The 27,999-nt window shown below is 37.3% G+C and overlaps 1 protein-coding gene across 1 annotated transcript; it reads left to right on the forward strand.

Moving 5' to 3' along the window:
* The first annotated feature begins 5 nt into the window (after positions 1-5).
* Positions 6-27,981, forward strand: LOC306870872 (ectopic P granules protein 5 homolog). Its single transcript, XM_079418343.1, has 45 exons — positions 6-105; positions 818-989; positions 1,101-1,976; positions 2,770-3,017; positions 3,423-3,549; positions 3,950-4,057; positions 4,765-4,838; positions 5,011-5,119; positions 5,451-5,565; positions 5,939-6,089; positions 6,291-6,452; positions 6,701-6,858; positions 6,950-7,104; positions 7,224-7,364; positions 7,954-8,115; positions 8,336-8,458; positions 8,758-9,023; positions 9,169-9,309; positions 9,469-9,610; positions 10,154-10,351; positions 10,458-10,568; positions 10,658-10,780; positions 11,290-11,456; positions 13,063-13,293; positions 13,543-13,666; positions 14,654-14,798; positions 15,142-15,322; positions 15,525-15,687; positions 16,802-16,944; positions 17,017-17,173; positions 17,352-17,546; positions 17,943-18,156; positions 18,639-18,760; positions 18,858-19,065; positions 19,422-19,497; positions 19,584-19,687; positions 19,824-19,999; positions 20,636-20,815; positions 20,892-21,101; positions 21,199-21,343; positions 24,734-24,976; positions 25,187-25,406; positions 25,547-25,762; positions 25,888-26,002; positions 26,181-27,981. The coding sequence occupies exons 2-45, from the start codon at positions 942-944 to the stop codon at positions 26,361-26,363; spliced, it is 7,656 nt and encodes a 2,551-aa protein (XP_079274469.1). The 5' UTR covers positions 6-105; positions 818-941; the 3' UTR covers positions 26,364-27,981.
* Positions 27,982-27,999: the final 18 nt, after the last annotated feature.

The raw sequence follows: 27,999 nt of genomic DNA on the forward strand, positions 1-27,999 counted from the left end.
AGCGTCCAGGAACAAAACAAACCCTCAAGAACTGACAGCTCCGCTAAAGCTTTGTCTGACTGACAGCTGCTGTTTAAAAGACTAATATTACGTAATATCATTTAGGTGAGTTATACTAATCTTCCTTTCACGCGGGATGATTCTGAAATGATTTTGTTGTATTTTGGAGAGCGAATCACCAATGTTAGCAGAGGTTATGTGGGTTGATCTTATGATGTAGCTATGTCGGTTTACTTTTTACTAGAAATAGCAGCTTCCTTCGTGGAAATAATAACTTATTCACTGTTAAGAATAGAAGGAGAGTTAAAACAGCTGGGTATGAACTACTGTTCGGGCTCTTCAATGTTTTGTTGCTGTCAGCAGACTTCAGTTGTTTACATGTTGATAGCTCTTACCTCCATAGATATGTATATGTATATATATCTATGCTTACCTCTAGAATTTGTTTGACTTTTTTGGTTTTGTTTTCTGTTGCCATATGAATGTTAGTGTTTTATGTGATAATTTATTTATCCCCATGTTGTTACAAAGCCATGTGGCTTTTTTGAGTTAAACACCAAAGACACATCTATCTATCTATCTATCTATCTGTCTATCTGTCTATCTGTCTGTCTGTCTGTCTTAGGTGATTGTAGTGCCATAGAAAATTGTTACAAACCCATATTATATTCTTTCTCAAGCAAAACACAAAAAGGGATGTTGTTGAATGTTGAGCAATGAAAGTCTCAGTTACCTTTCATTTTCATTGCATCTTCTTTCCATATGAATGTGAAAAGTAATTGTTATTCTGCAAAGCATCTCATTTTGTGTTTCACAGCAGAAACTGTCCCATTAAATGGCATCTATCCTTTAAAGCTTCATGACTTGTGCATTGCCGGGTTCTGTGTGGATCTAGAGAAATGGAGTAATTTTATTACAATAATGTGGATACCTATGTAGAGATGGAGGCTGTGAGAACCAAAAAGTCAAAGTCCAGTGGGAAGCCACAGGTAAAACTCAACCTTATACTTCTTTTACACGTTAATTTTTGAGAGTTTAGACTTTGTTTTCATTAAAGATGCAAATTTCTCATAATCCTTAATAAAGTGATTCATTAACAGGTCAAAAAGGAGAGACAGACAGAGAATGTTAGACAGCCTTCAGGACCTTCAACAGCAGTTAATGAGCCAACGCCAGATTCTGAGTTCACTGATGTCCCCCTTAGCCTTTCTCATGAGCCTCCAGCTCCTGATCTGAAACCACCTGCCACCCAGACCTCACTAGACCATAATGATAAAGCTGAAAAGGATCAAGACCAAGTTCTCTTGTCAGATAGGACTGAAATAGTAAAGAAACCATCTTGCAATGAAGAGAGAGAGCATAATACGCCATCACAAGACACGGCACCTCGGGTGGACCAAACTTTGGCACCCGTTCAGTCCTGTCAAAGTGATCCCAAACTTCTTAGTGCTAAACTTGAGCCATTTAGTGTCCCTTCCATATATCCATCTATCCCTGCTTCCTGCTCAGAGCCTCAGCTTTCAGAGGACTCGTACTCTGTCACCTATGGACTGTTAGTTGCTTCATGTATGACAGTGGCTTCTGAGGGACAAGTAGCTCCAGCTGTTCTTCCTCTGGCTAACCAGGAGTCCTCCCCTCCCAGCTTGCTCCCTGTGGAGGTCGCTGACGTGGAGAGACCCAGGGAGAGACTTTACCCAGAGCTGCCCAGGACCTGCCAATCTGTGAAGCCCTTTACTAGCGAGCAGCTACGTACATGGGAACCCGGTTCCTGGTTGGAAAACGTGGAGATTCATGAAGCGGAGTTCCAGAGTCTGGTCCACCAAGAAGGACATGAGCTGTACGAGCTGCTGCTGAGCTACTGGAGGTGCCGTAAGCAACTGACACAGGCCCAGACCGAACTGCAGGCTGCTAATTCAGACTGCAAAAATGTGCAGAATCGCTTGTGGAGCTTCAAGGATGAAAGACTTTCATTGCAGGTTTGTCATACCTGTGTATCTCTCTCTTTTTTTATCAGTTTCTCTGCACTCTCTGTTGTGCTTTTTACCCGTGCTTTTATCTATCTATCTATCTATCTATCTATCTATCTATCTATCTATCTATCTATCTATCTATCTATCTATCTATCTATCTATCTATCTATCTATCTATCTATCTATCTATCTATCTATCGTTCTATCGTTCTATCGTTCTATCTATCGTTCTATCTATCTATCTATCGTTCTATCTATCGTTCTATCTATCGTTCTATCTATCGTTCTATCTATCTATCGTTCTATCGTTCTATCTATCGTTCTATCGTTCTATCTATCGTTCTATCTATCTATCGTTCTATCTATTGTTCTATTAAAGTCTATAAACTGAAATGTCAAGACATCTTTTAAAATTGTTTTTTAAATATGTCCAAAAAAAGCTTTGGTTCTTTGCCTTTCTTCAGTAGTTAAATCAATATGAATTTCTTTGAATATCAATTTATTTTAATTCTACTTGAGTTCAAATTTGATTTGTGATTCTGCATCCTGTTTGCTACCTTAATTCTCATTTAATAAAATTTCAAGAACTTGTGAATGATGCACAACCCTGATAAGCTGAATTATTATTATTTTTTGCTGAATTTTAGTAGTGTGATCTCTAGTCTAATAAAGATTTATAGTATGTCCTTTTTTTATAGTATGTCCCAGCTGTTTGTTTTAGTCACACCATGCCTTTACCATAAAAATGCATTGCATTGGTCTATTTTATTCATCACAAACACACCTGTTTGCTTTACAGGGTGTATGTGCGGACCAGACCAAGGTGTTTGGCTACCACTGCTACCAGCAGGTGACAATGAACGAGGCTGCATTAGCTGAGCTGAAGCATCTGTTTTCTGCGAAAGCAGAAATTCTCCATCAGACAGTGGCCCTGTACTCATATACCTCCATCCTGTCCCGTCTACAAGTGGAGTCTTATCTCTACCGTTTGCTCAGCTGTAACCCCACCACCAAGAGTGTGGCTGTGCAAGATACAAGCACAGGCAAGTTCACACTGATAAGTCTAGACTGTACGTAAAACATAAATAATTGGTTAGTTTACACTGTTGCTAATGAGTACAATGACTTTCAGAAATACTGTCATATATTACACTGGTTGTTTGGCCTGAAAAAACACCAAACATTATTTGAGGCAAATTAAATGAATTTGAGGCAAATTAAATGAATAAATAATGAAGCAAAAAAATTCAATACTCATTGGATTTTGCTTGTTCTGTGTTTGTGTATTCAAGACACTTTTAACCAAAGACTGGACCAAAACTGATAACATTTGAGTGTGGTCATTGAAAATGGATAGGATTGCTGCTAAAAGTAATTGTGTTGTGTAATTTTGAATGGCATGCTGTCTATTGATTTTTGTGCGGTTTGTTTTGTATTGAAATTCTCAGCGAGTCCAAAGTCTCAGCCCTCTTCTCTGCAACCGCTGAAGGAGAGCATCAGTGTGCTGTTCATCTTCACCCGACGAGTCCTTGATGATTCTCAGTTTCAGGCTGATATACATCTGTGGCTTCAGAGGCTGGTAAAGACCCCCAATAACCAGCTAACGAATGGAGAAATTGCAATTTTAAAGATAACATGAGATAACAATATTAGAAAATATTTTTGAATTATCTTATATATAAAATAGAAAACAGCTATTTTAACATTTTATATTTCACAGTAGTAATGTTTGTATACTGTATTTTTGATCAAATAAGTAAACAGCCTTAGTTAAGCGTAAGAGACTTTCAAAAACATAAAAAATAAAAATACTTTTGAACAACAGTGCAGTAGCTGTAAATAGCTTGGAATTATTGTAAATATTTTATTCTGATGTTCTTTCATATATTTAGTGCAAGCTAAGTTTGTAATATTAATACCCTTACATTACTATAGAGATAAAAGGAGCTAGTTTAAAAGATCTGCTTTTCTCCATCCAGGTGTCTGTGCTGCATCAGGTCTGTTCTACAAGAGATCATCTGTTCATCCTAAATCACCTACTGTGCTGCCCGGCAGGTGTGGGGAAATGGGCTGTGCCATTCCTACAGGTACTGAAGCAGAGCCTTGATATGTGACTCAAATGAGCTGAAACAATAGTAAATGTTAACAGGGAAATTTAAAAATATATGGGTAACACTTTATAATAACTGCACACTATGAATCATTAGTTAAGCATTAGTAAATAGTAAATTCATCATTTATACAGCATTGTTCCAACATTAATAAGCATTAGTAAGCAGTTTATAAATACAGCTATAAATGTTTTGTTCTTGAGCATATATATAATGTTTAATAACTGTATTTTCATAATTATTTATGATTCATTTATCATTTCTAAATTACGTTATTTACAAACCAGTTATTTAGGAGCTGTCAGTGGTTCATAAGATCATTTAGAAAGTGTAAGTAAATGATTAATAAACTATTTAAATGTACATTTATAGATTATACATTATACATTATTATTTAGACACATGATAATAGTTGCTCACTGTGTTAATAAATGCTTTATTAACACATATGCCATCTCCTTTGTAATAGATATGCTTATCAATCAAGCTGTATTTATAAACTGCTTACTAATGACTATTAATGTTGGGACAATGCTTTATAAAGGATGAACTGACTAGTTACTAATGCTTTCCTAATTATTCATAGCGTGCAATTATTATAAAGTGTTAACAATATATGTTTAAAGAAATCTCAAATATCTGCTTGTCTTATAATAGTCATTGAATCTGCTTCCCTTCCATAGATTAAAGTATTGGATAATCCATCTGGAATGTATCATTTCATGCAGGCCCTGGCTATCCTCATGTCTCCAGCAAGGTAAAGATTAGCTTTACTGGAAACTGAGCTTATGATTCATTGAATTTTGTCCTTTATTATTATCTGTATTATTGTTTATATTATCACAATTAAGTCTAACTTGAAAAGCACAAACTGGAGACAATGACATTTTGGCTTTCATTCAATATGGAGTTGTGTGTGTGACATGCAGGCACCGTCCAGACTTCCTGGCACATATGAAGCCCAGTGACGCGATGGGCAACAGTCTTACAGGGCCTGTATCTGGTAACTGGACTCTAGTGGATGAGGGTGGAGAGGAGGTGAGGGTTCATCATGAAACTGACATTTCTGCTCAGCCCCTGTGTCAGTGCTTTATAAGAGATTGTCTGAACTCAAATTGTTATGCTAATTCGAATTAAATTAAGAAAATAAAAAACAGAAGCATGAATGGCTTCAGATTTCAGTGTAGGGATATTATGCAGTTATATTATTGCTTTAACTGTTTTGACTTATGACTTCTGTCAGCAGACCAAAAGTGTCAATATTTTGTCTCTTATGCAGCCACCGACAAAACCTTTGTTGTGGTTGTTATGACTGTACACTATACTCCCATGTGAATGCCTAATGTAACACTCTTGTGAACTTTCTCAGGATGAAGACCCAGAAACAAGCTGGATGCTGCTGTCTGAAGATGATCTGGTTTCTCTGTTCTCTCAGTTTCCCTTTGATGAGCTCTTCAAACACTTACTGGGTATCTGCTCTAAAGGTGAGACTGTTATTATGCCCCCATAAATGAGCTTAGACAGCCATGCAATGTTCAGTGTACATCTGGTTCTCCTTATTTACTGGTCAGTAGATTGTATAGTTTTCACCTGTTATTAAAGGGATAGTTCACCCAGAAAGGCAAGTTCTGTCATCATTTACTAACCGTCGTGTGACATTTTCAATAGAATGCAAATGACGAAATACTGAAAAATGTACTGTCAATGTAAGAAAGGGAATGGGCATCCTAAATGGAAAATAGCTTAAAAAGCCATTTCCCCTAAGACTTAGAAATCCTTAGAACAGTTATTTGTATATTAAAGTTGACATTTTATACTGTTTCTAATTGTCCTGTTAAATGTCACTCTTGCCAATAGGCGACTATCAGCCTCAAGCCACCACCAGTCAAAAGATGATGAAGATATTTGCATTTGCTTCTTCACTGGTCGAACTGCTTGCTGTCGGCTTGCAGACTTACAACAGAGCACGTTATCGCCAATTTGTAAAGAGAATTGGTTACATGATCAGGTTTGTAAGCTTATTAAGCTTATTAATTTAAGTCTTTTTCATACTATAAAATACCCATCTTAAGTAATCCTGACAAATCACAGATGTTATTATGAATGTATTTTTTCTTACATTATTAGAAGCTATTTGGTAGGTTTTCAGTCATATTTAACTGAACAGTAATTTAGACCTTTGAGGGTTTTTTTTCTCTCCTTATTCTAGGATGACGCTCTGTTATGTTGGTGACCACTGGGCGCAGTACAACAGCCTGACAGGTGTGAGCAGGTCTACAATGCAGGAACAGTCATTTTCAACAGAGAAGCTGCAGGTGGAGTTTGACCATCTCTTCCTGAGAGCAGTGCTTCATGTGCTCAAGGCCAAGAGGTATAGAGTAATTCCAGAGCTGGGGCTTAACCTATTAGTAAACATGCTCCAGACATTAAGCTTTGGTGCCTACAAGGGAGAAGTATGTTCACATCTGGCCTACATTGTACCCTGATCCCATTGCCCCTCGCTTGCCATATTTTTTTCTGTCTCCTCTCTATGGTTGCTGTCAATAAAAGATTTACTTTACTATACACATCTCTTTCTGAAGCGGTTGTCTTTTTAACTAACCCTTTATTGATTCACAGACTGGGTATATGGCTGTTCATGTCTGAGATGCCGTATGGCACGTTATCCAGCTCCATGCTGTGGAAGATCTTCTACATTATGCAGTGTGCCGAGATGGACAGTCTGGAGAAGCTAAGCTGTAGCCTGAGTGCTGAGGACTGTATCCAGGGGCTCAGAGGTGAGACACTAAGCACATCTGATGCTGGTGAACACAAAAATAATAGTTTAGAGCGCGGGTTCTCAACCTTTCTGACTTTATGTATGTCCAGAACCAAGTCATCAGGAAAAGTTTCAGTGCTGGCTGTCAGAGATAAACAGCTCAGATGGAATCTGCCTGCTGACAACGTTTGCACATATGGCCCAGCCCAGACGTACCGACGTAGACCCTGAATTTGTCAGGAACATAGTGCTAGAGATTTACGAGGTGACTCAACTTTTTTTCTGAACTTTTACTGAAGACCTTTATGATGAATCCATCATCTAATCATAACATCGTCCAAACGATTTACGTGCAATAAATGTTTGATTACTCTTTCCTTTAAGGTGTCCTATGTTAGTATCACCACCCGTGAAATCTTTTCTAAAGTTGGGCGGGAGTTACTTGCAGCTATAGCGACTGCCCACCCTCACATCATCTCTGTGCTGTTGAAGAGACTGAGAGAGACCATAGAGACAGTGGGCATGGTGAGTGAACTACAGCATCCATCAGTTCGCCAAAGACATGGGAACTGAGCAGAGATTGACGAAGAACAGCAATTAAGCAAGCAACATTAAATATGCGTTCAGTACTGCTGTTGTAGATGAAGCGGAATGTAATGCAGGGTCTCTGGATACATTTTTAAAATTGTGTCAGTCATGTCATGAGATGCAAACATTTAATTGTAGGTAAGACTTCTACGAACTTTGAGCCGGTAATAGGCTTATTTTCAATGATAGGGAAATAAAACGCACAATATATTGACTTCTAAAGCCACTTTTTGGTATTGTCTGTTTTAACTCAAAACTTACCTCTTTAAATCTGCTTATTCACTGTAATCCTTTCTGTTTTTATTTATTTATTTATTTTTTATTTTATGAATTGGTGATTTATTGCTTGTGTTTCTGTTGTAAGGTGTCCTTGGGTGTCCTGAAAGGCGCCACTAAATAAAATGTATTATTATTATTATTAATGGTTTGCTCATCTGCCACAAAAATTTCTTTGAGTGATCTGGGGGTTTTCTCACCAAATACTGAGACATTCTGTTATTTACCCTAATTATAATTATCTCTCCAGGTGTCACTGTACCTTTTCAAGGAGTTGCCCCTGCACTTGTGGACGCCAGCTCGAGCTGAGGTGGGGTTGATCCGAGATTGGCTGTTAAACTTCAGTCTCACTGCTGTGGAGAACAAATTAGCCTGCATCATACTAGAAGGCCTCAACTGGGGATTTCAGCCTGTGAGTCTCAGTCATAAATATGGAAAGATATGCACTGATTTATTATCTAACAGATGTGTCCATGGATATTGTACTTTTATGCTAAATCGTGATGAGATTCTCTGATGAGTCGTTGATAGGCCCGATACAAACTAATTCCTTGTGTGGTTAATCTGACTATTAAATTACCTTTTTAAAGTGTTGTATATAAGAAGTATAACTCTCTCTCTCACACCAACAGAATGGTTGCTTTATTTTACCAGCATCTTTGCATAGTGAAGTCGCACTTTTGGTAATAGAGGCATATCAAAAATATCTCACAGACAAACCATATGGTGGAATCCTCTCAGAAGGGATCAAACAGGTATGTTCACATAGTGAAATAAGGCTCTTAATTAACATTGATTGTCATCAGCATTGAAAAAGCTTTGTTTTGTGTGTGTGTGTGTGTTGGGGGGGGGATAAATGCATAATGAAGCTAATACAGACTATATTAATCTTTATAAAATGTTTGCAGTGGTTCACCCCCATTCATCAACAGAAATAATAGCCTAAAGTTTGATCAGCTTCTTAATAGTTAACAAGTTTCCGAATAAACATTTTCTTCCTAGTGCTATTTGAACTGTTATCAGCTCACATTTTCTGCATGATAACTCTCTGCAGGTGTCTTACCTGGCTAACGTGGTGCGGTTCGGCCAGACACCAGAATCCTCCTTTAACCAGTGGGCCTGGGATCTGCTTCTTAGGCTAAAGCTCCATGTCAATGAAATAAGTCCTCAGAATACGTGGTGCCCTCTTCCCTCCTCCAGCGCCCCCAGTGTGCCTGAGATCACAGACTCTCCCACCATGCATCCAGTGTTCAAAGCAGTCAAAGCGGGCATCCCCATCGGGTGTTTTCTGGCTATTGACATGACCACCATTGGCCACAGGTTTGGAAGGAATATACTCTTTTGATTCTAATAGATAAAGTGTACTGACCATAGACTGGCTGATTCATCAACAGTAATGTTCCAAGCAGGATGAAAATCCAAATCTAGTAACATGAATTAATTTTCAATGTTTTGCATTTGACAGTTTGGAGAAGTTCTGCAGTGACGGAATATCTCTGCTGAAGACTCTGGTTCAGTCCCGTCATCTCAAAGCTGTAGTGCATATACTGGAAAACATTCTTCCTCTGGTCTACCACTGCCAGTTCTACCTGCTCAAAAATGAACAGTTAAGAACATTTATGTTTACATTGCCATATATTTATCACTTTCTGTTAGACATTACATCATCCTTGAAATGTTTTTTTTTTTACAGCATAAATAATGAATTAATATATAGTTGTAGGTATGTAAGCAATTCTAATGCTTTTCTCTAAATGTTAATCAGGTTTCTGAGCTGTATCCAGCTCTTCTTGCAGCTGGATAGTGGGACTCAGGGTGTGACCCAGCAGGTTACACAGAAGGTGGCCCAGCATCTGATTGGCACCTCTACATGTGAGAACATCAAACTCCTTAACAGTGTGATCCAGGTGGGATTTTGAAATGTATTAAAGGATTTTCCATATATACTGGGCACTTGGTGCTCTTTTTCTTTATTATCCAATACAACGTACCCATTAAAAAAGTTTATTTTAGAGAATTTTTAGAGAGTCTCCTATGCTCACCCAGGCTGCATTTATTTTATCAAAAATGCTGTGAAAACAGTAATAAATTATCATAACTGAAAAAAAAACTGTTATCCATTTGAATATATTTTAAAATGAAATGTATTTCTGTTGTGGTAAAGCTGAATTATCAGCAGCCATTACAGCAGTCTTCCATTTCACGTTCCTTTAGAAATCAGTCTAATATGCTGACTTGACATTTTCAGAATTTTTAATAGAAAGTTTAAAAGAACAGCATTTGTTTGAAATAAAAATCTTTTGTAACATCATAAATGTCTACTTTTGATCAATTTATTGTATCCTTGCTGAAAAAAAAAATACTTCATACTTTTGTATACATAAAAAGTAATTACAATTTAAATACAAAACCTTTCAACTAAAACCTGAATTATTATTCCTGTCCTTCAGGCTCATATTCTGGAGAGCTCCAGGCCTGGGCGCATTGGTGCAGTAGCTGTTCTTGAATTCTGGGTTCAGGTTTTGACAGAACAGAACCTCTGGCATCGAGACAAAGCTGTTCTCTACCTTCTGGACCACCTGTGCCGCGCTGCATTTCTTCACCAACAAGAGGAATGTCTCCAGAAACTTCTCTACCAACAACATAAGGTTTTCTACTCCTGGATTTGTTATTTTTAACAAATGGCTTAAAGCAAACTACTTGGAAAACTTAGAACTACTTTTTATTTTATGTGTTTTTGGATTTGCCTTTTAGAGTGCTTTAGGTTACCATGGAGACAAAGGTTTGCTGTCATCTCTTATGGGCTGGATAGTGGCAGGAAATATCACTCCATCCTTCATTGAGGGCAATTCTCTCACAGGAGAGGTATGTGCGGGCTATTGCTTAAACAGCTCATCTAGATCTGATTAGTTTTAGTCACGATATCCCTCTCCGTGTTTTTATTTTGTCTTAAGGTGTGGTTTGCTTGGTTAGTCCTCAACATGGAGACAATGTTCGAGGAAGACTCTCAACTGCAACGCTGTGTGGAGCATGAGCTCCTCTCGAACCCTGCTTACACACCAGATCAGGCTCTGAAGGTAAACTTTAATTCTTCTCATACTCCAGTACAATTATCATGTGCAGCCACATGGATGAGATCCTTTTGAGCACACCTGAAATTATCAGGGAATGTTAAAATTGTTTTAGACTGTCTAGATTTTTCACTTTGTGGCTGGTTCTTTAGAGTAAAACTCATCTACCTGATACATCAGTCTTTTTGTTACAAAGCCCCTAAGGAGACATGGTGATGAAATAAACATGAGATGTGAGGAGGTTTTTTTTTTTTCGTTTTTTTTTGAATGCAAAGTTTCTTGGGGCGATGCAAAACTTTTTGCGAGCAAATGAACTAACTTTTTCCTCCCAACTTATGTCCCATGTTCCCTTAGAGGCTATGTATTTTGTCTTATTGGTGATATTTTTAATTAAGTCATTTCAAAGATTTAAAAAAAAAAAAATTTATCCTTTAATCATGAAACATATACATCATGGAAAGAAAATAAAAAAACAATTTGTCAATTGGTCGTTCATTTTTTTTCTGGTTTGTCAGAAAGCCCAGGTGCGCCTTAAGCTTCAGGTCGTCCCGTCCCTACAGAGACTGATGATTTATCGCTGGGCTCAACAAGCTTTAGCTACCCCTGCAGATCATCCACTCCTGCCTTTGGTGTGGCAGAAATTTTTCCAACTTTATCTCCGTCAACCTGGACCAGAGTTTGGGTGCGTTAAACAAAAGCAATCTGTCTTTATTTGGCTTGTTATTGTGATTTTTAGTATCTGGCTTCTTAAAATGAAGATTTACAAACTTTTTAGATACACTATATTGCCAAAGGTATTTGGTCACCCCCTTCTAATGAACACGTTTGACTACTTTAGTAATTTCTATGAGTACAAATCTTAATGTTTAAGCATATAATGATATTCTCGGGAGTTGTGTGCTTCTAATTTTATAGCAATAGTTTGGACAGAACCTTCTTCTATTCTAACATGACAGTGCCTCTGTGTATAAGGCACGGTTCAAGAAGACATGATTCAGTCAGTGTGGAAGAACTTGACTGGTCTGCAGAAAGCCAAGTCCTGATCCCAGCTGAACACCTCTGGTGTGACTTTATATGCAGACCTTGAGCCAAAAACTCGTCACCAATGACTTGTACATATTATTGTCTATCATTTTAGACACGATGGAAATACAATTTTTAAATATATGAATTATGTTTCCATCTTTGTTGCCACAGTTTTGTTAGTGCCTTTTTCTGTTCTAAAGAAGAGGGTGTCCCAACACTTTTGTCCTTATAGTGTCTATACAAGTCATTGGTGTTTGGTGATGAGTTTTTGCTCAAGGGCTGCATTTAAAGTCACACCAGAGGTGTTCAGCTGGGATCAGGACTTGGCTTTCTGCAGACCAGTCAAGTTCTTCCACACTGACTGAATCATGTCTTTTTGAACTGTGCCCTACACAGAGTCATGTAAGAATAGAAGAAGGTTTTGTCTAAACTGTTTCTATAAAATTAGAAGCACACAACTCCCTAGAATATCATTATATGCTTAAACATTAAGATTTGTACTTTTGAAATTACCAAAGTAGTCAAACATGTTCATTAGAAGGGGATAACCCAATACTTTTGTCAATGTAGTGTATATTATCATGCTATTTCACTTCACTAATATGCAGTTGCTACATAATGCATGCTGGATTCAAAGTACATGTTGTACATTCTATATTCAAGTGAAAATGTTCACCCTGTCCCTCTTTCCTTCTTTTTTTTTTCTCCCTCCTCCTCATTTCCCGTTTTGTACTCCTTTCTTATTGATGATTTCACTCATTTCATGTTTCACCAGATTTTACTCTAAGCTTTATGTAGCAGAACTGATGACTCACAAGACTGATGTTCCATCTCTTTGCCTTACACAACTTCTATGTTCTGTTCTCTGATATGTGTTGAACATAATGTCAGAAGCATTTCATGTCTTGTGTTTGTCAGTATATTACTACTTTTGTATCTGCACAATATCAGTTTTTATTACATGACTGAAATACTTTAACTCCACAATCCCTTTCCTTTAAAAAATGAAATAATTCCAGCTCAACTCTGTATTTTATGTCTGTTATTAATTTGTGTGTTTATTTTTTGGATAATGCTGTGTTTCAGGGTCCTGATGACCCACTCAAGGGTAATTTTGGAGTAATGACCAAATTAATGTTTATTTTGCCTTGTATATTACGTAAAGTATAATATTTTTGATTTGTGAACTGCATGTGTGGTACTGTGGGTTGTTTGATTATGTGTGTTTCTGAACCCTTTTTTAAATTATTTTACACCATCAGGCTGGAGGTGAAAGGTTGTATTGGAAGGCGTTACTTCCATAGTGCGGCCCATCTATCCTTGTTAAAAAGCCTCAGACAGCGGCTTGTTGAAGTGTCTGACTTCCACCACGCTGCTAGTAAGGCTCTGAAAGTGCCCTGCTCAAGCCGTGAATCCAGTGATGGTCTGCTCACCCCAGGGACGCCCATTATCCAGTACATGACCTCTCCTGAGCTGCACACTGAGCTCGTCCGGTAATGTTCAGAGTTTGTTGTCTCAGCATCCATTTTTATATTTACTATTGCGTACAATTGAGTATTAAGCATCTGAAAGAAACTTACTTGGTACTTGTGTGTTCTTAATTTGTATTACACTCAAGTTCAACACAAAATGAAGTGCGACCATTTTTGGTTACATTTAATTTGTAAATAGAAGGCTTATCATTCAGCCATATTGTTTGTACAGAAAATACATTTTTTAAATGTCTAACTCTTGTTGTTCAGGCTCTTCACTGTGTTTGCTTTGTGGTTGGATGATGAAAACCTTCAGAAGCAAGAAATTTACGTGCCTTCTTTGCCAAAGCAGTATGACACCCATCGCCTAGCCAAAATCATGCAGCGCCAGCAGGTGAGGGTTTGTTTGACTCCAGCAGAGTGCAGTGCATTCTTTTTATATTTAAGAGTTCTGAGCCATCAAAGATTTAGTAGATTGTTTTGAATGAAAACAGATCTGTACTTTAAAAAAGTTTGGGGTTGGTAAGATTTTTTTAATGTTTTTGAAAGTAGTTTCATATCCTCACCAAGGCTGCATTTGATAAAAAATATAGTAAAAGCAGTAGTATTGTAAAGTATTATTATAATTTAAAAACTGTAATAATTGAATGTAGTTTATTCCGGTAATGGCAAAGCTGAATGTTTTGCAACCACTACTTGAGTGTTCAGTGTCACATGATCCTTCATTCAAGTATACTTCATTTAAATATAAATCTATAGTAAGATACTATACTGATTACTGATTTGGTGCTCAACATTTTTATTATTATCATTGATGCAAACAGTTGCTTAATGTTTTTGTGGAAACGTGGTCAATTTTTTTCCGGAATAGAAACCTCAAAAGAATTTTGAAATGGAAATATTTTGTAACGATGAAGATGTCTTTATTTTAAATTTAATGCATTCATACTAAATATAAGTATTAATTTCTTTTTTTTAAATACTGACCCAAATACTGACTCAAACATTTGAATTTTTAAACAGTAGTATTACTGACATATAAACATATATTATACACATGCTTACATTTGGAAAATATTCTTCCACATTTTTCATAACTTCAACAGATATGGTGGAGAAAGTTGTTAAAATTTAACATACTGTATGTAATCAGATATGAGAGCTAGAAGAGTTACATTTGTCATTTGCATTAAACCCTTAGCAATGTATGGAAAAATGCATCAAAACATTTTCTAATCAAAGTCATGTATATAGATGAGCCTTTGTTTATAATTATGGTCATTTATTTAATTTTTTCTTCAGATGATACTGAAGATGTCTTTGACACAAAACATTATCAGATATGAACTGATGCCATGTCTGTGTGTCACTTCATCTTTAGGAGGTGTGGATGGAGCATGTGGACATTGAGCGAGTCCAGCATGAGCTGCAGGAAGTGCTCAGTCTGTGGTCAAAGGTCAAGAGTGAACCTGCACTCTCCCAGAACACCAGCTCCATCTTCACTGACTTCATCAGTCCTCTGGCTGGTACTGAGCCCACTTTCCACTGATAATCATACTCTGATGTCTGGATTCTCGTATTTATAACAGTCAAAATTTGAAAACAGGATTACTCTTTAGGAATGTTACAGTTGTTTGCTTCAGGCACATTTATTGAATGCTTGCATAACTTTCTAAATCAGAGACTGCATTTATGTAAAAAAAAAAAAAAAAGCTTTTGAGCATGTACATGTATTATAATTTTATATAAAAAAGATGTTTAGGTGTCTTTTTGGATGTTAGATATTTAGAACTTAAGCGATTGTCAGTTTGCTGTACAGCAGATTTTACTTTTTACACTAAATAATATTCCTGATCTATTTATTTACAGCAAGGGAGCGTATTCTCACTCATCTGAGAAAGCAGATGAGTGATATTGCTCCCCAGGGGGCACCGTTACTTGTGCCTATGAAGGCTCCAGTGCCTGATATTCCCACTGAGAGTCTGTCTGACAAGAAAATCTCCACTGCCTTAATTCAGGAAGACCTTGCTAAGCTCCAGCATCAAGCCAAGTAAGATTTGTAGTAAGCATGTACTGATTGATAAACTGTTGTCAAAACTCACTTACAGCCCATAAATGCATGTTAAGGAAGTCTTCAGTGCCGTGATTAATAACCGGTGCCTCTCAAATTACTTTGTGATAAGCTGTAGTGCTGTACTTGCAACTCCGTATGCGCTAAATTATGTTGTAAATAACGACTGTCCTCTTCTCAGGTTGGCAACGGTCCGGGAAACACAGCAGGTCGCTCTAGACAGTGAACTGCTGGAGGTGTTGCCGCAGCTCTACATAAACCGAGAAGACCAACTCTCAATGCAGTTAGAATGCCGTGGCAAAGGCGGACAGCCCTGCCAGGGTCCCGCACATGTAACTGTAAAGGTGAATAGCTGCCATTTCGATCCTTCTGCTCTGTGCTAGGTATACACTTGCATGAGATGAGACTTCAGACATATTCAGGACCCTAATAAAAATTGTTTTATTGTACATGGGTCACAATGTTGTGAATGTGATCACATGACATTCTGAATACTACTCACTTCATCATGATAACCATCCTATTAGTAGACACTTGTGCAATACATTAATCATGACCGACTGCAATTAGCACATGTATACAATGGTATTGGTGACTGAAATGTTTGCATATTTTTTGTATAATAAGTAGTAGTGTGGATTACTAGGTGTCAGTGTCCAAAATGCTGTATCATTATTTAATTGAAATTAACTGCTATGATTGGATGACAGTTGTGTATGTTTGACAGCCTACGTCCTTCACAGTTGGACACTGTTATGTTTTAGGTTAAAAACGCATAAATACGCAGCACGTATCAAACAATCTGTAATAACAGACAAAGTAATAGTGATTGAGCAATGAAAATAGTTAAACTTGTGTGGTGCGACAATACTGTCAGATACAATATATTCGGCATAGCATTGTCTTTTAGCTTCAATCTTTCTGAAAATCCTGCGTCGAATTGTGCCTTTTTTGTAAACAAATCCACAGTAAAATGAAGTGAACAAAGGACCAAGTTCTTTAGTGACGCAATCTGGCACTTCAATAAAAATTAAGTTCATCCAATACAGTTTACAATTTGGTTTCTGTGTGGACCTGTGGTTGCTGCTCTTGTCATTTACCTACTACGTGCATGAATTTTGTGGGCGAGGCTAAACAGGCAGTGATGTAGAAGCAGGTGTTGATCATCTTCTGCGGACGTGGAGTTTAGCCACACTATTACATCATAAAGTGGCACATTCCACAAGCTGTCTTTTTGGCAGACTGGCTTTAATATAAGCTGCTTTTAGACTAACAAGAACGTTTTTAGTTCTTAAACTTGTTTATATAGAACAATGACCTCTTATACATCAAAAGATCAAGGGAATTTTGATTTCTCAGTTCATGACCGCATTAATAATATAAACAATTTTGGCAACCCCTCAGAAAATCCTACATTTTCCTGAGCTCCCTTTCTTTCTCCCTCATTGTGTGATGCAGTACTCAAGAATGCACAAACTGGATCCAGTGCAGAATCAGATCCAATGTCTGAAGAGTGATGTTAAACAGCTACAGGCTGATGGAATCAAAGCTCCTCCTCAAAGTCTGGCTGAGGCGGCCGTGCACACAGAGAACTTCATCACGTCAGTACACATTCAAATCCATTTCTACACTTTCTATATCACTAAATTTAAACATCATGTTTTCTTGTTTAGGGCCTTGGTTAATGCTTACAAACTAAATCCTTCCCCTGGCATACTGAAGGTTGGCATCACTGCTTTCTATCAGATAGTGTCGTTTGTGTGTGAGGATACACAGAGACATCCACCCACCCGCCAATTTTTCACATCCTGTATAGAGATCCTTGGTCAGGTATTGTTTTCATTGTCAGCACTAATTTCAAAATGTAATGATGTTTTCTCAAATTTGTTTTCATTTAAATTTACTTTTTTTTAACATGAAGTAAACTTTTTAAAAGGTCTGTGGTTTTATATTTACAACTCTCAAGTCTTAACTGTTAAAATTATATAAAGTGTATCTTTGCCTGTAGGTCTTCATCCGGGATGTCCGGTCAGAATGTAAACAAATGCTGAAGACCATTCTGCTCAACAGACACCTCTGTAACCTTCTCTCACCCTACTTCACCCCAAACGCCTCACCTGCAGAGCTGGTCTCTCTGTATGAGGAAGTGGTCAACACCCTCCACATAGACAGTGGTGATGTCATATTCATGCTCCTCACAAAAGTAATTCGCCTTCATTGAATAATGCTATAAATGTTTATCATACAGGTTGAAATGGAAAGCATTATGGGTTAAAAAGAATTAGCAAAATGATTCTAGAGGTTTTTTTTATTCCATGAGGAAAAGACTTCACTTATTTGTTCATAATTATGTAAAGCAGTGCTGTCATATCTTTTTAGCATATTGTCATATCAAAACCCTCAGAGAAGTTTATAAAAAAAGGGAACAAAAACAGTCTAATTTAAATGTACAAGACAATCTGCACTCTCCAACCACCTCACGCTGGATCCTTCACATGGCCCTCTGAGACTTTGATTGCTCTACTTTTTGCTTTTGAATGTGTAGCTCATGTTTGCAACTTTTAAAAAAATTATATTGAACAATCTGCTCTGTTTCTAGTTTGACTTGACTCAGTGGCTGTCGGTGACGCAGCCTCAGTTCTCTGAGCGTAGCCGATTGATGGAAATAATCCATCAGGCTCTGTGCACCTGTGGCCTGGAACCTGAGCCAGAAGTCCTCATGCCCTTCAACATCTTCTGCAAGCATTGGACAGAACTGCTGCTTCACCAATTTCCAGACCACTACAGTGACTTCCTTCGTCTGCTCATGCAGAGTATGTCTTTCCTTCTCTCTGACCTAGTCTCATCCATTGTGTTTTTTTTTTCTTTCATATTTGATTGGTTCCATGTGTAATCACCTCAGAATAATGGTAATTTTTTTTTATTTACTTGCAAAACAGTCTTTGTTTTTAAAAAGATATTATATATTAGATATGTCTAATGCCTGCTAAATTATATTTATGAAGTATAGTGTCTAAATTAGTCCAGATCCACTTTTGTAGGTTTGATTATCTATAGATTTTTGTCATATAGTCATGTTTCTAGACTCCATGTTTAGACTCATTTCATGTGTCTAAACATTCTTTTGCCCTGATCTAGTAGTTTAGCATGACATTTGTAATCATAATTTATAAAGATTAAATGTAAATTCCAAAAACTACATATTAATGGTTTGTTATAAGTGAAAATGTACGTGGAAATTATTTTCGAAAAGCTATTTGTGCTCAGAAAATGTAATATGTTGACTTTCTTGCAGGCTCTTCTAAGCAGCTTCTCAGTCCAGACTGTTGGAGAACATCAGTAAGAGTGCTGGGCTGTTCTCCTCATCCCAAGATAAAGACAAACAAAACCCGCTCCATCCTGCTCTCCCCTCAGCAGGTAAGGCAAAACACTCTTTATATATTTGACTTGCTCAAATTAGTGTTAAATACTTCAAATGGAGCCAGAGAATTAAAATTGTAGTTTGTTTTTCTAGGTGGATGAAACAATTGAATGGCTCTCAAAATACTTCCTGAAGCTCCGTCTGTCTAACGGGGACTTCAGGAGCTTTGGTCTCCTCTCAAAATGGGGGCCGTACATTGAGGAAGTCAAGATGTTTTGGGAAGACTTGATTACCTACATCATTGATCTGGAGCTAAATAGTTGCAGCAAAGAAAGAGTAGGAAGTCCAAGACTGGTCAAAGGTACAAAATTTTATTTTTCTGTTATGTGTAGCAACCAAATACTTATAGTCCAGACAAAAGTTTGGCGTCAGTAAGATTGGCGTCACATTTTCCACAATCACTTTACTATCAAAGCAATAAATTAAATTTTAAATTGTATTCAAATAGAAATAATTTTAAAACAATATTACTGTTTTACTGTATTTTTGATCAAATAAATACAGTCTTTGTGAGCATAAGAGACTTATTTGAAAACAATAAAAAAAAATCTTAAAGACTCCAAACTTTTGAACAGTAGTGTTCAAAAGAACAGTAGTGTCTGCATAACAACTATTTATGTAATTAAATTAATTAATGTTAAATTCTCCTTTATGTAGCTCTTGAGAGCCTACATGCAAAAATGGCCAAACTGTTTGAACCGTGGATTCTGGTCCTTGACACTGACGACACTAGGTATGCTTTGATGTGGCTCAGCAGTTCGGTTGTTATAGCACTGATTACAGAAGTGATGAGTAACATCTCTCTTGTGTATGCCACAGTCATCCTCGCTGTTCTCCATGGCTTGAATCAGATGCCGCAGCAGCAGCGAGCTTAGTGAGCTTATATGCACGCTTGATGGAGACTATGCATGAGAAATTCAAAGGTAAACATCCTTTGAGAACAGGACAACACACAAATGTCATGATTCATTCAACCATTTTTTCAGCTGTTGAAATACATATTCAGTTGAAAATCCGTTTGATCAGTATGTAATTTTGAATCCATACATTTTGGGGCAGATCGCTTGTTGCCAGGACAAAGAGGAGCTCTGTGGTTTCATCTCATGCATTACTGTGAGACCTGCACCTCTCCCAAGATGCCAGAGTACCTACTGTACACCTACCACACTGAGTACAGCCGTTTGCCATGGAAGGACCTGCATCCAGATCAGACACTAATGAACCAGTTTTTCAATGTGAGAGATTTACAGAAATCCTGAATCACTTATATTACCTGCATTTGGTTGAGAATCTCTAGAATGTCCATCTAGACCTATATACACCACCATCCAGACATTTGGGGACAGTAAAATTTATGTTTTCTATTTTATTACAGTTTAAAATGCAACCTATTTCTGTGATGGCAAAACTGAATACTCTGCAGCCATTACTTCAGGCTTCAGTGTCACATGATCTTTTAGAAATCATTCCAATATGCTGATTTGGTGCTCAAAAAACATACATACCTTATATTATTATTAATGTTGAAAACAGTTGTACTGATTAATATTTGTTTGTGGAAACCACAAGATTTTTTTAGGATTCTTTGATGAATAGAAAGCTCAAAAGATCAGCATTTATTTGAAATAGACATTTTGTAACAAGTTTGCTGTCACTTTTGTTCAATGTAATGCATCCTTTAGTAAACATTTACACCGATCTTTTGAACGGTTGCCATGCATACTTACATTTAATCACTTCCAAGGTAGTCTGACAAATAATTTGAAGATGACAGGTTTTAATCCCTCTGTTTTACTTGTAGTAACTATAAGAAAATACTGATACTTTAATAGATGGTTGTCAGTAAATTGATGGAATTTTGTGCTGCTCAGGTGGAGAGGGGAAGTCCAAAGAGTTGTTTTCTGTTTATGGGAGAGCTGCTGTGTGAGGTGAACTGGGTCAGTGTACTGAGTGACTCTCTCAGCCCCCAGCTGAGCCCCTCAGCTCAGACCATGGTGGTCTCTGTCCTCTATCTGATGGTGTTTTTGGCCAAAGAGGATCTCAGCAAACCTGTGAGTGGTCACCTGTTTACCCTTACCGTCTTCAAAGGCCTATTAGAGGTTAATTTACCATGATTTACTTCTACAGGAGTCTTCTGTTCTCAGTCTCCTGGACCAATCAGCTTCTCTGCCTTGGCACCTAATAGATTTTTCTTCTTATCAAAATGTTACACGCTATGTCAGCACACATTACCCAGCATCCCTTGTTCTCAGTCTTGATACATCTTCACAACATGTCATCAAATTGCTTAGAATGGCTGCTGGATTTGGGACGACCACACAAATGTTACATCACAAGGTTAGATGACACACTGTTGTCAAATACTGTAAATTACTGTAAACTACATTTTTACAGCATTGTGATTTGTATCTGTTGTGTGATTTGTGACTGTTAGGACATGACTTTAAAAGGCCAAGCCTTCCTTCACTTAATGGTGCAGTTCCTGACTTCTCTGGATCAAAATGGCAACATCAGTCTGGCATCACTGGAGACAGAAATGGAGAAATTACTGGAGTACATTGTCATTTTCAACCCTCCCGGTGAGGAGAATGTTTCATTTCTCTTTCATATTCATTTTCCTGTCACGTCCCTCAGCAGGCCCTTCAAGATTATTGCATAATGTTAATTTTTAGTTCTGCTTACCTCTGGATTTTATAAGAATGAAAGCAGTTGTTTGCTTCAGTAGCACTTAGGCTATGTTCACACTGCACACAGTCTTACGGATTGACTCTTTGTATTGTCATTTAGAATGTGACAAGTCATATTAGCTTGTTCAGTTAGTACCCAGTATATTGGTTGCAGTAGTGATGACAAAGGCATCAGCACAATGCCAAGAGTGGAGAAAGAAAAAGAAATTAGTTAAGATACAGATACAGACACTGTGGCACATTAATATATGATTGTACATATGCATCTATTCCCAAAAGCATTTGAAATACCACTGATTTACATCCTTGACTATTCCGATGAACTTGCCTTGATATGTTAGGGAATGCTAAATTTTTTTTTTTCCAGCATATATATGTGCATAGAGCAGATTGTGCAGTAATTTCTGAATTAAATGCAGGAACAGGTGAGAAACCTGTCTATTTACTATCCATTCTCCACCTGAATCTGATTTTAATTGGTTTTCAAACCAAATACAAATGTAATTTGTAATAGTATTCATTCATTCGTTCATTCATTCATTTGTTCAATCAAGATTTTCTAATGTTTTTGAAAGAGGTCCTTAATAGTAATAATGTAAAACTAATAGTATTAGTAACATCTTAAAGGGATAGTTCACACAAAAATGAAAATTCTGTCATTAATTACTCACCCTCTTGTCGTTCCAAACCTATAAAACCTTTGTTCATCTTCAATACACAAATTAAGATATTATTGATGAAATCCAAGAGCTTTCTGACCCTCCATAGACAGCAAGGCATTTACCACGGTGGAGGCCCAGAAAGGTAGTAAGGACATTGTTAAAATAGTCCATGTGACATCAGTGGTTCAACCTTAATTTGATGAAGGTGCAAGAATATTTTGTGTGCAAAGAAAATAAAAATAATGACTTTATTCAACAATTTGTTCTCTTCAGTGTCAGTTTTCAACATGCGTTCACAATAGTACCACTAAAGGTTGAACCACTGATGTCACGTGGACAATTTTAATGATGTCCTTTAAGTTTCTGGGCCTTGAACATATCAGTTGCGTTGCTGTCTATGCAGGGTCATAAAGCTCTTTGATTTCATCAAATATATCAATTTGTTTTCCGAACGACAGGTTTGTATGGAGGGCCAAATTACTCAAAATTAAATAATTAAATAATATAAATAAATCGTTAAATACATAATGAAATGATTAAATACATAAATAAATCGTTGAATACGTAATGAAATAAATATATAAATCAATTATTATAAACATAATGACATAATTAAATACATAAATAAATGCAGAAATCAATTCATTTATTCATTTCTTTATTTATTCGTTCATTTCTTTATTTATGTATTCATTCATCTCTTCATTTGTTTATTTATTCATTTATTTATTTCCTCCCTCCACATTTCATTTTCAGGGTTACGGTTCCTTTCAAACGTGATTTCTTTGGACTTTCTAATTTAGGCACCTTCTTCTTGTGCTTTAATACTGGCAGCATTGTCGCGCGCAGCTGAACCGTGGCTTGTGTACTGTAAATACAGACCGGTATCATCAATTCTGTCGTATTTTTCAGCGTTCTCCTCTGAACAATGTGTGCCATGTGCTTAGACGTATGATATGGCCAGCATACTCTGTTGCGATGCGACGTGTGCCCCTCTTTAGGGTGATTATACCTGCCATTTGCCTCGGACGTGTCCTGGCCAGGATTTCTATATTGCCTAAAATATGTAGGTTTTGCTTTGTTTGCGTGTGCAGACCGATCGGTGTATGACATCAATGGTTCCTTATGCTTTCAAAACGCTCTCGAGGTACTCTGATGTCAAACACTGATCGGTCTGAGCAGCGCCGCTTTGTCAAACACACTTTTTGATTGACAACTTCATCTGCAAGAGTCAACAACAGATCTTTTACTGTACCATACTCATAAAGCAGGAATTGTGTGCGCTCAGAACAAACAAAATAAAGGTTCTCAGGTGCATAGAACAAAAAGAAGAAAGTTTTTAGTCCAATAGGTAGCTGAATTTGTCAGAGAGCAGACGTTTCAGCCCATGCTTTCTTCAGTGCTCATTGCTCATTCAGTGCTTCAGTGAGCACTGAAGAGAGCATGGGCTGAAACGTCTGCTCTCTGGTCTGTTTTTAATACATTTTGCACTTTTGTCACTTTTGCATATGAAAAATAAATAACTGGATTTTTGCTAGACCTTTTTTGGTCAGTTTTTTTTTTGGCAGTGCGCGGACAAATTCAGCTACCTATTGGACTGTACCATACTCAGCCATAGCTTGTGATGCGAAAAACAAGAAAAAGGCACCTAAATTAGAAAGACCAAAGAATTTGAGTTTGAAAGGTGACGCCTCACACTGAGTGACGTGCCGACAACCGTAACCCTGAAAATGAAATGTGGAGGGAGGAAATAAATAAGGAAATTAATAAATTAATTAATGAACAAATAAACGAACGAACGAATAAATAAATAAGTACATAAATACATAACTAAAATGAATGAATTAATGAATTAATATTTATATATTTATTTCTGCATTTATGTATTTCATTATTTAAATATGTATTTAACGATTTATTTATATATTTCAACATTTATTTAATTTTGAGTAATTTGGCCCTCCATAGGTTTGGAATGACATGAGGATTTCATTTTTGTGTGAACAAACCCTTTACCACAAAACAAAACAAGCAGTAACAGTATCTCTCATTATGTTGAATAAACTTCAAATCACTTAAAATCAGAATCAGAATGATCTTTATTGGCCAAGTATGTTTACACATACAAGGAATTTGTTTTAGTGACAGAAGCTCCACAGTGCAACAGAGAGACAGCAACAGGACAAGACACAGATAATAAAGAATAATACAAATATCCAAATAGGCAATGTACAAAACAGCAAAAACACAATATATAATATAGGCAATTATGTGTGTACAGGTCTGATATGTACAAATTTGAAATGAAAAAATTAGATAAATAAAAAAGTAAGCAAATGTGGTGAATAAATAATAGAGTTGTGTGTTCCACGTTTATTGTCAAGTGTTCATGAGATGGATTGCCTGAGGGAAGAAACTGTTCCTGTGTCTGGTCGTTCTGGTGCTCAGTGCTCTGTAGCGTCGACCAGACGGTAACAGTTCAAAGAGGGAGTGTGCTGGATGTGAGGGGTCCAGAGTGATTTTACCAGCCCTTTTGCTCACTCTGGATAAGTACAGTTCTTGGAGAGTGGGGAGGGTTGTATGAATGTATGATCTTAATGTATCTCATTCTCGCGTTCAGAGACAGACCTCCAGCAGCGGCACATGGCCACCTGCAGTCTGTTTGCGGAGATGCTGACTCTGCTGAACGAAGCTGGCATATCTACAGCAGAGGGACTCGGGACTAAACTCCACTCGTGGGTGGAAAAGCGAGCTCGGGGTCCTTTGGTTCTCCCCCTGCTAACCGCTGCGTGCAGATGCCTGGCCTCAGTGCGTCATATGACACGAACCACTGAGGCCTGTATTCTCTCCTACTTCACTGATGGTAATAATAGCTCATACTTGTTCTGGGCTTAGTCACAGATTTTAAACAGTCTGTCTGCGTTAGCCTTTAGGAATCATTCCTCTCCTTAATCACATTGTAAAGACCATAAAAGCAAACATCTGGGCTGAATCAAAACATTTGCATGGAACCATTATGGAGAACAGTGAGTTTTAGTATCTTATAAATCTCTATGTTGTGTGTTTCTTTCAGGTGGATGTCCTGATCAGTACTCTGGTTGGGGGCCCATCCTTGTCTCTCTTCAGGTTCCTGAACTGACTGTTGAGGACTTCATTCAGGAAAGCTTGAACCTGGCCAGTTATCTCACACTGTACGTCTACATCCTCCAGAGGCTGAACCTGGAGCAAACCCTCCTGAATGAGAAGAAGACCTTAGTGCTGCTCAGCACATGGATCAGTCAGGTCTTCCCTAGGTAACTTACACTTTATCACATATATAAATGCTGAAGGACACACACAGAATCCCGGACCGGAAGTAGTGAAGGACCTTTTATTTTAGTGCTTATTGTCTGAGTATTTGTGGCCTAAGGGAGTGTGTCATCTCTTCCTGCAGTGGTCCAGCTGATGAGGCAAAGCTGTTTTTATGGTGGCATAAATTCTTGGAGCTTCTGCATATCCAGGTAGATCAAGAGGACACCTGTGCACTTGATACTCTGATTCTCATCTTAATGGCATTCCAGAACCGTCTATCCCAGCTCAGTGAGGAAAGACTGAACTCAGGCATCTTGGGAGCCATAGGCCTTGGGAGGAAATCCCCACTTTCTAGCAGGTGAAGAAGTTGGAGAGACTTCTAAAACAGTTTTGTTTTGATGTCCAGATCAGAAGTGAATGGGACATGAAAGGTCAATTGTGTGAATGGCATGCCTCATAATTTCTGTTCTTCCTGTGATTCAGGTTTCGGGTTGTGGCGCGCAGCATGTCAGCGTTTTTGCTGGTCCAGGTGCCCTCAGAGAATCAGCTGCGTCTTCATCCAGGCACAGAGCTGCAGCTCTCAGCTAAAGCCCAACAGGTCAAATTTTCTGTTTTAAGAATTTTTCTACGTTGATTTTGAAAAATTGAATTGAAATTTTGAAAAAATAGATTGTTTGATGTGGATATGTTTTAGCTATTTGATGATAATTTGTTATTGTACAAACTAATTTCTAGTAAATCGTGCTGTACCTTGAATGAATGCTCTCTTTTTTCAGGCTTTATCTGTACTGGAGCAAATGCCGAGTAATAAGCAGTATTCAGAGCTGCATGTGTCTGTGAACCAGGCCATTCAATTCATCAAGTACCCAGGTCACACCCTGCGTGACAGCAACCGTCTTTTGACCCTGCTAGTCAATGCACTCTACACTGACCTTAATTACCTAGACATCATCCGTTAGCTATAACCTCAAAACAAGAGTCGACTCCTGCTGTCAAGCTCAGTGAAGCCCACCAAAAACTCCTGGAGAACAGATCTAACTCCAGGTGAGATGAAGGTGTTTTCTGGGAAAGGACAGAATTGGGAGGAAAAAAATGTAATCATTTAGACATTGAAGCAGTGGTCATTTTTTAAACAGTGCATAGGCTTAGAAAACATGTCCGGTTACACTAATTTTCTTTTTTCTCACAGTAATATCACTGTCCCCTCTTTTTTCTTTCTATGTTTCAGACCAGAAATAACACACAAACATATCCACAAAGTTCATGGTCTCATTACAATATTATATTGATTTATATAATTTATTTTTAGAGAGGTGAGGATTTTATGATATATGTTTGAGGATGTTTTAGATGATGTTGGGGGAGTTTTGGATGATAATCCACTGAATCGCAGTGTAAGTATACCTCATAGCATGATTTTGATTGATTTGCACAAAAAATATTCTGGTGAATTTACTAAATATTTTTGATTTTGTTTTCTTAACAATAGATGTTTTTGTAATGTGCTTTTTAGAGAGTACATTCTTTGAGCTCATGTAAATAAACCGATAATGGCTGGACATCTACCTTTCAATGTGAAGAAATTATTTTTTTAGAGACTAATGTCTTTCTCGCTGCATTTATTATTTGTATGGAGGCCAGCAATGTCCAAACAAGGTGAACAGCTCCAGCATGTGATCTGCCTGATAAGTGCACTTAGTATTTTTTTTGTTATTATTAACAGAAGTGTTCCCTTAAAGGATGTTCACTATTGACATCACACAGTCCTTTCCTCTTTTTAAAACTTTCTGTTGCTCCACAGTAAGATGGATGGTATTATATTATATAGCCATATGAAATTTAATGAATGTGCTTGCTGCTGTATTTGTTTAGATGCATAGAGCTAATTTCAGAACTAATATTCATTTGAATATTGCCAGCATGGTATGTCTATATTTGGTTGTAGTTTTATTGACTTGAGGTTATAGGTCAGCCCTTCTGGGGATTCACTGCATGCTTTTATAATACAGTCAGAGGTCATTTTCTATACTTCCTCATACCACACCAATCACTGGTTTCCATAATATTGCAGCATAAACATGTGCATTGAATTTGTGATAATTCTAACTGTTTAGATCCTCCACAGGCAAACGGATGTGCTTAAACATTAACCGTAATCAAATCCCAAAATACAATTAACATGTTGTGCATATTGTTAATGACTGTCATGCTGTTGAAAAAAAACAAAACAAGCACAACACTTAACTACTGAAATATCCTGGATATTATATAAATGGACAGTGGAAAGGAGTCAAATGTTGTGTAGAAAATGACTTGCCTTAAGTTGTGTTTTCAATGTAATATTATTTCCTCGTGCCATAATTGATCTTCTGTCATCCGTTGCAAAATACAATGTCAAAAAATTATCTCTTGTGTACATGGAAATGTAAATGATAATCAAAGTCAGTAATACCTAAAATCGAAGGAAAATGTGTATGTGATTTCCTCATTTGAAAAGTTCATTTTAATGTGATTTCCTCATGCTTTTAAAACAAGATTTTTTTTAAGAAGTATTATTAAATAATCATAGTATTGACCTAAAAACATTTACCTGCA

The sequence above is a fragment of the Barbus barbus genome, assembly GCF_936440315.1.
Source record: "Barbus barbus genome assembly, chromosome: 6".
In the NCBI taxonomy this organism is placed as follows: domain Eukaryota; kingdom Metazoa; phylum Chordata; class Actinopteri; order Cypriniformes; family Cyprinidae; genus Barbus; species Barbus barbus.